At 44.4% G+C, this 12,781-nt stretch overlaps 1 protein-coding gene across 1 annotated transcript in view; it reads right to left on the minus strand.

Annotated features, from left to right (window-relative positions):
- Nucleotides 1–12,781, minus strand: part of MAST2 (microtubule associated serine/threonine kinase 2) — a 101,018-nt gene that overhangs the window by 48,061 nt on the left and 40,176 nt on the right. The window contains exon 4 of the mRNA XM_075832039.1: nucleotides 9,621–9,652. Within this exon, the coding sequence (XP_075688154.1) occupies nucleotides 9,621–9,652 (32 nt within the window). The remainder of the gene's footprint in view (nucleotides 1–9,620; nucleotides 9,653–12,781) is intronic.

Here is a 12,781-nt window from a genome sequence, read left to right on the forward strand (position 1 = left end):
GTGTGTGTGTGTATGTATAGTGCGTGTGTGTGTGTGTGTGTGTATGTATAGTGCGTGTGTGTGTGTATGTATAGTGCGTGTGTGTGTATGTATAGTGCGTGTGTGTGTGTATGTATAGTGTGTGTGTGTATGTATAGTGCGTGTGTGTGTATGTATAGTGCGTGTGTGTGTATGTATAGTGCGTGTGTGTGTATGTATAGTGCGTGTGTGTGTATGTATAGTGCGTGTGTGTGTATGTATGTATAGTGCGTGTGTGTGTATGTATGTATAGTGCGTGTGTGTGTATGTATAGTGCGTGTGTGTGTATGTATAGTGCGTGTGTGTGTATGTATAGTGCGTGTGTGTGTATGTATAGTGCGTGTGTGTGTATGTATAGTGCGTGTGTGTGTATGTATAGTGCGTGTGTGTGTATGTATAGTGCGTGTGTGTGTATGTATAGTGCGTGTGTGTGTGTATGTATAGTGCGTGTGTGTGTGTGTGTATGTATAGTGTGTGTGTGTGTATAGTGTGTGTGTGTATGTATAGTGTGTGTGTGTGTATGTATGGTGCGTGTGTGTGTGTGTGTATGTATAGTGCGTGTGTGTGTATGTATAGTGCGTGTGTGTGTATGTATAGTGTGTGTGTGTATGTATAGTGCGTGTGTGTGTGTATGTATAGTGCGTGTGTGTGTGTGTGTGTGTATGTATAGTGCGTGTGTGTGTATGTATAGTGTGTGTGTGTGTATGTATAGTGCGTGTGTGTATGTATAGTGCGTGTGTGTGTATGTATAGTGCGTGTGTGTGTATGTATAGTGCGTGTGTGTGTATGTATAGTGCGTGTGTGTGTATGTATAGTGCGTGTGTGTGTATGTATAGTGCGTGTGTGTGTGTGTATGTATAGTGCGTGTGTGTGTATGTATAGTGCGTGTGTGTGTATGTATAGTGTGTGTGTGTGTGTATGTATAGTGCGTGTGTGTGTATGTATAGTGCGTGTGTGTGTATGTATAGTGCGTGTGTGTGTATGTATAGTGCGTGTGTGTGTATGTATAGTGCGTGTGTGTGTATGTATAGTGCGTGTGTGTGTATGTATAGTGCGTGTGTGTGTATGTATGTATAGTGCGTGTGTGTGTATGTATGTATAGTGCGTGTGTGTGTATGTATGTATAGTGCGTGTGTGTGTATGTATAGTGCGTGTGTGTGTATGTATAGTGCGTGTGTGTGTATGTATAGTGCGTGTGTGTGTATGTATAGTGCGTGTGTGTGTATGTATAGTGCGTGTGTGTGTATGTATAGTGCGTGTGTGTGTATGTATAGTGCGTGTGTGTGTATGTATAGTGCGTGTGTGTGTGTATGTATAGTGCGTGTGTGTGTGTATGTATAGTGCGTGTGTGTGTATGTATAGTGCGTGTGTGTGTATGTATAGTGCGTGTGTGTGTATGTATAGTGCGTGTGTGTGTATGTATAGTGCGTGTGTGTGTATGTATAGTGCGTGTGTGTGTATGTATGTATAGTGCGTGTGTGTGTATGTATGTATAGTGCGTGTGTGTGTATGTATAGTGCGTGTGTGTGTATGTATAGTGCGTGTGTGTGTATGTATAGTGTGTGTGTGTATGTATAGTGTGTGTGTGTATGTATAGTGCGTGTGTGTGTGTATGTATAGTGCGTGTGTGTGTGTATGTATAGTGCGTGTGTGTGTGTATGTATAGTGCGTGTGTGTGTGTATGTATAGTGCGTGTGTGTGTGTATGTATAGTGCGTGTGTGTGTGTATGTATAGTGCGTGTGTGTGTGTATGTATAGTGCGTGTGTGTGTGTATGTATAGTGCGTGTGTGTGCGTGTGCGTGTGCGTGTGCGTGTGCGTGTGCGTGTGCGTGTGCGTGTGCGTGTGCGTGTGTGTGTGTGTGTGTGTGTGTGTGTGTGTGTGTGTGTGTGTGTGTGTGTGTGTGTGTGTGTGTGTGTGTGTATGTATAGTGTGTGTGTGTGTATGTATAGTGCGCGTGTGTGTGTGTATGTATAGTGTGTGTGTATGTATGTATAGTGCGTGTGTGTGTGTGTATGTATAGTGCGTGTGTGTGTATGTATAGTGCGTGTGTGTGTGTGTGTGTATGCATGTCCTGACAGGGCTTGTATGGAGGCAGAGGGGACTTTGCGGTGTACTTTGTTCTGACATTCTGAGGCCGCGTCTTCATTTCCCTCCATATACCTGATGCCCAAACACCACACTCTGAAGCATAAACTGCCACATACACCGCAGCCCGGAGAGAAGATTCAAGGGGGTGAATTACAGGACGACACCAAACACTGGATAAGAGCCGGAAAATATTACAGGGGATTTTCTGTGGATCTTATAGTTAACCACTGGGGGCGCTGTATACAAAGGAAACCTGCAGCAGGGAGATCTGATGATCTCCATTCTATGGACAATTATGGATCTGACTGATAATTACACCGAACACTGTAACCGCCGTACGACAACTGGACTTTATAGACAACACTTTCCCATACAACAGTCAGCCTCTCAACGCCCGCACACTGCGCCCGCCCTCTCCACGCCAGAAGAGTCCGCCCGCCCTCTCCACGCCAGAAGAGTCCGCCCGCCCTCTCCACGCCAGAAGAGTCCGCCCGCCCTCTCCACGCCAGAACAGTCCGCCCGCCCTCTCCAAGTGACAAAACACCCGCGACGGATGAACAGAACCCTAGAAGTATAGGATGTGTTCCACACACCCGCCTACAACATATCATCCAACGGGTTAAAAAAAAAAGCGGCTGAGGGATAATTAATTGTGTGTTAATCTTCAGTATTTCTGCTAATTACCATACAGATCTCGTTACAAGAAGTGTCGACACTCGGAATAAGCAACAGGATTCCCATCGGTGATGCCGCTGCTCTCCCGAATTAATCACACCGACCCCCCCCCCCCAATGACAGAACATGATGAGGACATTTATATCGCTGCACACATTATACAGCAGGAGGGGACACACCAACAGCAGCACCATGCACACCCGCTGACAGAACAGGCACCTCCCACTATTTTGCGGACACGCCCACTCTAAGGAACACTATTTTAAGGCCTTGCTCACACAGTGCAGATTTCATTGTATCCAAACCAAGGGTAAAAAAGATTCAGTCCTGGTTACATGATCTCCAAGTCTGCACTATGTGAACAAGGTCATAATCCTCCCCCCTCTGCTTGATGTATGGAGTAGAAGAACGGGAGAGGAGCGGGCGCAGATTCACCACCACACTGATCCAGTATTACAACCGGGGGCTACTTACAGTACCATCAGGGGCTGCAGTCTAACTACTCTGACACCTCGAGGGGGTCACTCCGCTCCATGGGGCGTCTTCCGTTTTCCCGCAGCAGGACACATGCCAAACCCACAAGAATGTGAGCGTCCTGCGAGATGTCAGCACCACGACCTCCGCTCCCGCAGCCTGTAAGCTTATTAGCGGCTCAGCTTCTCATCTGCTCCGTATTAACAGTCAGAAACAAACCATTTGTTCCAATTAATCCTAGAGAATTTCCTCCTCAGCCTCGTGTGACCTGGAGGAGACCGCGGACGTCTTCACACATTCATTGCACCGCGCTCCGCTGTAACCGCAGGAACTGCTGCAGGGTCATCCTCATGACAGTCACACAACATAAAAATCAGCGGGTGACTGCGTACAGACCATTATCTAACGAAGGTGAAAACCGGAAGAAGCTAAAGGAGATAATCCTCCCACAACAGCGGCCAAAAGAAGATACAACACAGACATAAGGCCCCAGATCTCCCCCTGCACTCACCGGGATCTAAAAACGTACACTACTGCGGGTGACATTCAGAATAGTGAGTGCAGCTCTGGAGTATAATACAGGATGTAACGCAGGATCAGTACAGGATAAGTAATGTATGTACACAGTGACTCCACCAGCAGAATAGTGAGTGCAGCTCTGGAGTATAATACAGGATATAACTCAGGATCAGTACAGGATAAGTAATGTAATGTATGTACACAGTGACTCCACCAGCAGAATAGTGAGTGCAGCTCTGGAGTATAATACAGGATGTAACTCAGGATCAGTACAGGATAAGTAATGTATGTACACAGTGACTCCACCAGCAGAATAGTGAGTGCAGCTCTGGAGTATAATACAGGATATAACTCAGGATCAGTACAGGATAAGTAATATAATGTATGTACACAGTGACTCCACCAGCAGAGTAGTGAGTGCAGCTCTGGAGTATAATACAGGATATAACTCAGGATCAGTACAGGATAAGTAATGTAATGTATGTACACAGTGACTCCACCAGCAGAATAGTGAGGGCAGCTCTGGAGTATAATACAGGATATAACTCAGGATCAGTGCAGGATAAGTAATGTATGTACACAGTGACTCCACCAGCAGAATAGTGAGTGCAGCTCTGGAGTATAATACAGGATGTAACTCAGGATCAGTACAGGATAAGTAATGTATGTACACAGTGACTCCACCAGCAGAATAGTGAGTACAGCTCTGGAGTATAATACAGGATGTAACGCAGGATCAGTACAGGATAAGTAATGTATGTACACAGTGACTCCACCAGCAGAATAGTGAGTGCAGCTCTGGAGTATAATACAGGATATAACTCAGGATCAGTGCAGGATAAGTAATGTATGTACACAGTGACTCCACCAGCAGAATAGTGAGTGCAGCTCTGGAGTATAATACAGGATGTAACTCAGGATCAGTACAGGATAAGTAATGTATGTACACAGTGACTCCACCAGCAGAATAGTGAGTGCAGCTCTGGAGTATAATACAGGATATAACTCAGGATCAGTACAGGATAAGTAATATAATGTATGTACACAGTGACTCCACCAGCAGAGTAGTGAGTGCAGCTCTGGAGTATAATACAGGATATAACTCAGGATCAGTACAGGATAAGTAATGCAATGTATGTACACAGTGACTCCACCAGCAGAATAGTGAGGGCAGCTCTGGAGTATAATACAGGATATAACTCAGGATCAGTGCAGGATAAGTAATGTATGTACACAGTGACTCCACCAGCAGAATAGTGAGTGCAGCTCTGGAGTATAATACAGGATGTAACTCAGGATCAGTACAGGATAAGTAATGTATGTACACAGTGACTCCACCAGCAGAATAGTGAGTGCAGCTCTGGAGTATAATACAGGATGTAACTCGGGATCAGTACAGGATAAGTAATGTAATGTACACAGTGACTCCACCAGCAGAATAGTGACTGCAGCTCTGGAGTATAATACAGGATGTAACTCAGGATCAGTACAGGATAAGTAATGTAATGTATGTACACAGTGACTCCACCAGCAGAATAGTGAGTGCAGCTCTGGAGTATAATACAGGATGTAACTCAGGATCAGTACAGGATAAGTAATGTATGTACACAGTGACTCCACCAGCAGAATAGTGAGTGCAGCTCTGGAGTATAATACAGGATATAACTCAGGATCAGTACAGGATAAGTAATATAATGTATGTACACAGTGACTCCACCAGCAGAGTAATGAGTGCAGCTCTGGAGTATAATACAGGATATAACTCAGGATCAGTACAGGATAAGTAATGTAATGTATGTACACAGTGACTCCACCAGCAGAATAGTGAGGGCAGCTCTGGAGTATAATACAGGATATAACTCAGGATCAGTGCAGGATAAGTAATGTATGTACACAGTGACTCCACCAGCAGAATAGTGAGTGCAGCTCTGGAGTATAATACAGGATGTAACTCAGGATCAGTACAGGATAAGTAATGTATGTACACAGTGACTCCACCAGCAGAATAGTGAGTGCAGCTCTGGAGTATAATACAGGATGTAACTCGGGATCAGTACAGGATAAGTAATGTAATGTACACAGTGACTCCACCAGCAGAATAGTGACTGCAGCTCTGGAGTATAATACAGGATGTAACTCAGGATCAGTACAGGATAAGTAATGTAATGTCTGTACACAGTGACTCCACCAGCAGAATAGTGAGTGCAGCTCTGGAGTATAATACAGGATATAACTCAGGATCAGTACAGGATAAGTAATGTAATGTATGTACACAGTGACTCCACCAGCAGAATAGTGAGTGCAGCTCTGGAGTATAATACAGGATGTAATTCAGGATCAGTACAGGATAAGTAATGTAATGTATGTACACAGTGACTCCACCAGCAGAATAGTGAGTGCAGCTCTGGAGTATAATACAGGATATAACTCAGGATCAGTACAGGATAAGTAATGTAATGTATGTACACAGTGACTCCACCAGCAGAATAGTGAGTGCAGCTCTGGAGTATAATACAGGATATAACTCAGGATCAGTACAGGATAAGTAATGTAATGTACACAGTGACTCCACCAGCAGAATAGTGAGTGCAGCTCTGGAGTATAATACAGGATGTAACTCAGGATCAGTACAGGATAAGTAATGTATGTACACAGTGACTCCACCAGCAGAATAGTGAGTGCAGCTCTGGAGTATAATACAGGATATAACTCAGGATCAGTACAGGATAAGTAATATAATGTATGTACACAGTGACTCCACCAGCAGAGTAGTGAGTGCAGCTCTGGAGTATAATACAGGATATAACTCAGGATCAGTACAGGATAAGTAATGTAATGTATGTACACAGTGACTCCACCAGCAGAATAGTGAGGGCAGCTCTGGAGTATAATACAGGATATAACTCAGGATCAGTGCAGGATAAGTAATGTATGTACACAGTGACTCCACCAGCAGAATAGTGAGTGCAGCTCTGGAGTATAATACAGGATGTAACTCAGGATCAGTACAGGATAAGTAATGTATGTACACAGTGACTCCACCAGCAGAATAGTGAGTGCAGCTCTGGAGTATAATACAGGATGTAACTCGGGATCAGTACAGGATAAGTAATGTAATGTACACAGTGACTCCACCAGCAGAATAGTGACTGCAGCTCTGGAGTATAATACAGGATGTAACTCAGGATCAGTACAGGATAAGTAATGTAATGTATGTACACAGTGACTCCACCAGCAGAATAGTGAGTGCAGCTCTGGAGTATAATACAGGATATAACTCAGGATCAGTACAGGATAAGTAATGTAATGTATGTACACAGTGACTCCACCAGCAGAATAGTGAGTGCAGCTCTGGAGTATAATACAGGATATAACTCAGGATCAGTACAGGATAAGTAATGTAATGTATGTACACAGTGACTCCACCAGCAGAATAGTGAGTGCAGCTCTGGAGTATAATACAGGATGTAACTCAGGATCAGTACAGGATAAGTAATGTATGTACACAGTGACTCCACCAGCAGAATAGTGAGTGCAGCTCTGGAGTATAATACAGGATATAACTCAGGATCAGTACAGGATAAGTAATATAATGTATGTACACAGTGACTCCACCAGCAGAGTAGTGAGTGCAGCTCTGGAGTATAATACAGGATATAACTCAGGATCAGTACAGGATAAGTAATGTAATGTATGTACACAGTGACTCCACCAGCAGAATAGTGAGGGCAGCTCTGGAGTATAATACAGGATATAACTCAGGATCAGTGCAGGATAAGTAATGTATGTACACAGTGACTCCACCAGCAGAATAGTGAGTGCAGCTCTGGAGTATAATACAGGATGTAACTCAGGATCAGTACAGGATAAGTAATGTATGTACACAGTGACTCCACCAGCAGAATAGTGAGTGCAGCTCTGGAGTATAATACAGGATGTAACTCGGGATCAGTACAGGATAAGTAATGTAATGTACACAGTGACTCCACCAGCAGAATAGTGACTGCAGCTCTGGAGTATAATACAGGATGTAACTCAGGATCAGTACAGGATAAGTAATGTAATGTCTGTACACAGTGACTCCACCAGCAGAATAGTGAGTGCAGCTCTGGAGTATAATACAGGATATAACTCAGGATCAGTACAGGATAAGTAATGTAATGTATGTACACAGTGACTCCACCAGCAGAATAGTGAGTGCAGCTCTGGAGTATAATACAGGATGTAACTCAGGATCAGTACAGGATAAGTAATGTAATGTATGTACACAGTGACTCCACCAGCAGAATAGTGAGTGCAGCTCTGGAGTATAATACAGGATATAACTCAGGATCAGTACAGGATAAGTAATGTAATGTATGTACACAGTGACTCCACCAGCAGAATAGTGAGTGCAGCTCTGGAGTATAATACAGGATATAACTCAGGATCAGTACAGGATAAGTAATGTAATGTACACAGTGACTCCACCAGCAGAATAGTGAGTGCAGCTCTGGAGTATAATATAGGATATAACTCAGGATCAGTACAGGATAAGTAATGTAATGGATGTACACAGTGACTCCACCAGCAGAATAGTGAGTGCAGCCCTGGAGTATAATACAGGATGTAACTCAGGATCAGAACAGGATAAGTAATGTAATGTATGTACACAGTGACTCCACCAGCAGAATAGTGAGCGCAGCTCTGGAGTATAATACAGGATATAACTCAGGATCAGTACAGGATAAGTAATGTAATGTATGTACACAGTGACTCCACCAGCAGAATAGTGAGTGCAGCTCTGGAGTATAATACAGGATGTAACTCAGGATCAGTACAGGATAAGTAATGTAATGTATGTACACAGTGACTCCACCAGCAGAATAGTGAGCGCAGCTCTGGAGTATAATACAGGATATAACTCAGGATCAGTACAGGATAAGTAATGTAATGTATGTACACAGTGACTCCACCAGCAGAATAGTGAGTACAGCTCTGGAGTATAATACAGGATATAACTCAGGATCAGTACAGGATAAGTAATGTGATGTATGTACACAGTGACTCCACCAGCAGAATAGTGAGTGCAGCTCTGGAGTATAATACAGGATATAACTCAGGATCAGTACAGGATAAGTAATGTAATGTATGTACACAGTGACTCCACCAGCAGAATAGTGAGTGCAGCTCTGGAGTATAATACAGGATATAACTCAGGATAAGTAATGTAATGTATGTACACAGTGACTCCACCAGCAGAATAGTGAGTGCAGCTCTGGAGTATAATACAGGATATAACTCAGGATCAGTACAGGATAAGTAATGTAATGTATGTACACAGTGTCTCCCGCGCTACTCCATACAGCAGATAAAAGGTAAAACATCAGCCATGCGGATGATAAAAAGGACACGGTTTTGTCCTCTGTCGAGTGAAGACTTTCCCAGCGCATACAGCAAATGGGACTGCAGAAGCAGCGTGAGGCTAAACTAAGGGCTCTTTTACACCAGCCATTTATCGGGTAAATGAACGTTCACAGAACGCTGGTTTAGATAATTGCCCTGTGTAAATAGAGCAGCGATCAGCCGATGACCGAACAAACGCTCATTCATCGACTGATTGTATCGATCTAAACGCCCAAACTTATCGTTGTCGGCAGAACACCTTGTGTAAACGACGCGCTGCCCACATGATGGAAATGTATGGGGACGAGCGATGGTAGTAACAAGCGCTCGCCCCATACTAGATCCTTGAGCTATCTCGTTGATCGGCGCTCATCTTCACGGCCCACGCGATGCCGTGTAAAAAGTACCCCAAGTCTGTACACACATACATGAAGAAACACTGGAGAGAGATGTACTTACAAGCTGCCTCTTCTGGGGAGACTCAGTTCCTTCTGGAAGAGAAAGAAAGAAAGAAAACTGCGTCAGTTCTAGATCACACAGCTCCAAACAAGACTGGCAATGCAAAGAAGCAGAAGAGAGAATTATCCAGAACTCTCCAACGGTCACAACTTCACAACCACATGAGCAGCGCCACGGCAGTCAGACACGACGCAGGCGCTCAGCACGGCAAGGACGGAGGAGCTGGAAACCTCTGCGGTCATGTCGGAAGCCACAGCCAAACCTCCGTATACGACCAACCCCGTCACATAAATCCCAAACACAGCAGCGATACGATTCTACGGGCTCCGCGAGTCTACAAGAGGCACAGCGCTTTATTCTTTGGCATTCTGCAACACTTAGGCCCCACGCACACGACCAGAAAATCGCACGTAATTACGGACCCATTTGTTTCTATGGCCGACGAACAAGTCGAAAAAAATAGGGACATGTCCTATTTTTTTTATTTAATGGACCGCACTCCCATACTTTATAATGGGAGCACCGCCTGTGAATATGGTCGGCTGTCCGTGCCCGTAATTATGGGCACGGCCGTGTGCATGGAGACTAAGAACAGATAATGCCCCCCATGGCACTGCTTCAAGAGGAGACGGCAGTGCAGTGCCTCAGAGGAACGACACAGCAGCACATGGAGTCGCCCAGTACATACACAATAGTCGGGTGCGTGAGGCCTTAAAGTGAATCTCCAGCTTTTATCAGCTGTCGGTTTTAGGTACAAAGTTCTGCACTGATAAACTTCTTATATCTGAATAGCGGTCCAACATCTGTTTATCAGACACACCGTTCCAAATAGAGTTACATGATAAAGTTCAGTTTTCCTGCAGCAACCACCACCAGGGGGCGCACACTGTATAGGTATGGAGTATAATGTGTGCACAGTACGCAGTGAGCTCCCTCTAGTGGTGACTGCAGGCAGCAGGGGATTAAGAGCCCTGAATCCGAAAAAAGGATCAGACACCTAGAAACGGACTAGACAAAAATATTGGGACAATTCTTAATTATTGAATTTGGGTGTTTCCTTCATTCCCCCCGGTGTATAACATCCGGCACTCACCCTGCAGTCACTTTACAGACAGTGATCGAACGGGTCGTTGTACAGGGATCACTGACCTCCAGCGCGGTCCTGTAATAGGACGCCACCGTTCTAACAAGTTAGTTCTGGAAATTAACTGTGACTGATATTAATGTAAAGTGGAAGGAACTGCAGCAACTCAGCCACGAGGTCGTCCCAGTGCACAAGGTCTATAAAGACATGGCCGGTTGGTTGGTCGAGTTTGGGGTGTAAAACCTTGACTGGCCACACAGAGTCCTGACCTCAACCCCATCCAACTACTTTGGGATGAACTAGAGATTATTCAGATTACGAGCCTGGCCCCCTCCCCCAACATTAGCGTTTGACCTCACAAATTTTCTACTTTACGAAGGGACAAAAATTCCCAGAGCCCAAATTCTTGTAGAAAACCCCAGAAGTGTGGAAGATGATTCACTGCAGAGGAGGGGGCACATCATAATGTCTATGGATGCATAAGGGGATAAAGGCTCCCGTAGTGTAATGTGGGGGGGGGGGGGGTCACATACTTTTCTCCATATAGTGTATATTAAGAAATGTTTCAGAACAGAATTTTAACCCATTCTAATAAAAGAAAAAAGCAAGATGGTGTTCAAGAATGACTGCAGTAAAGCTTCATCTTACCCGGGACGCAGAATAAGACCCAGAACACCGGGAAACAGGATTATAGAATTGGAGATGTCGTCACATATAAGCGTCTGCAGACAGACAAGATCCAGGCGTCCGTATCACTCGCCACACGGAGGAGAGAAAACTCCACTAATGACATTACTGCACAGATCTGCTGCCTAGCGCAAATCTAATAGACTCCAGCCCTGAGCCCCAGCCGCTCTGTTCAAGGTCTCAGACCCTCAAAGAAACTCATTTACCTGGATGAAATTAAATTCCAGCGATATGATGAAGACCAGAGCCGACATCTACCTGCAGCTACAAACCAGGCAGAGCCCTGCACTACACAGAGGAAAAGCACCAGGATTATCCCAACACTAGTCACACCTGCACCCTACAGGGGAACACACAAAGGCCCACAAGTCAAGCAACTCTCACAACCCCTGACACCTCCGATACCCAGGTCACAGTTTATATATATATAAAGCACTATAAACATCCTGTATTATACTCCAGAGCTGCACTCACTATTCTGCTGGTGGAGTCACTGTGTACATACATTACATTACTTATCCTGTACTGATCCTGAGTTACATCCTGTATTATACTCCAGAGCTGCACTCACTATTCTGCTGGTGGAGTCACTGTGTACATACATTACTTATCCTGTACTGATCCTGAGTTACATCCTGTATTATACTCCAGTGCTGCACTCACTATTCTGCTGGTGGAGTCACTGTGTACATACATTACATTACTTATCCTGTACTTATCCGGAGTTACCTCCTGTATTATACTCCAGAGCTGCACTCACTATTCTGCTGGTGGTGTCACTGTGTACATACATTACATTATTTATCCTGTACTGATCCTGAGTTACATCCTGTATTATACTCCAGAGCTGCACTCACTATACTGCTGGTGGCGTCACTGTGTACATACATTACATTACTTATCCTGTACTGATCCGGAGTTATATCCTGTATTATACTCCAGAGCTGCACTCACTATTCTGCTGGTGGAGTCACTGTGTACATACATTACTTATCCTGTACTGATCCGGAGTTATATCCTGTATTATACTCCAGAGCTGCACTCACTATTCTGCTGGTGAAGTCACTGTGTACATACATTACTTATCCTGTACTGATCCTGTGTTATATCCTGTATTATACTCCAGAGCTGCACTCACTATTCTGCTGGTGGAGTCACTGTGTACATACATTACATTACTTATCATGTACTGATCCTGAGTTACATCCTGTATTATACTCCAGAGCTGCACTCACTATTCTGCTGGTGGAGTCACTGTGTACATACATTATATTACTTCTCCTGTACTGATCCCGAGTTATATCCTGTATTATACTCCAGAGCTGCACTCACTATTCTGCTGGTGGAGTCACTGTGTACATACATTACTTATCCTGTACTGATCCTGTGT

This window comes from Rhinoderma darwinii, chromosome 7 (genome assembly GCF_050947455.1).
Source record: "Rhinoderma darwinii isolate aRhiDar2 chromosome 7, aRhiDar2.hap1, whole genome shotgun sequence".
NCBI classification, from domain to species: Eukaryota; Metazoa; Chordata; class Amphibia; order Anura; family Rhinodermatidae; genus Rhinoderma; species Rhinoderma darwinii.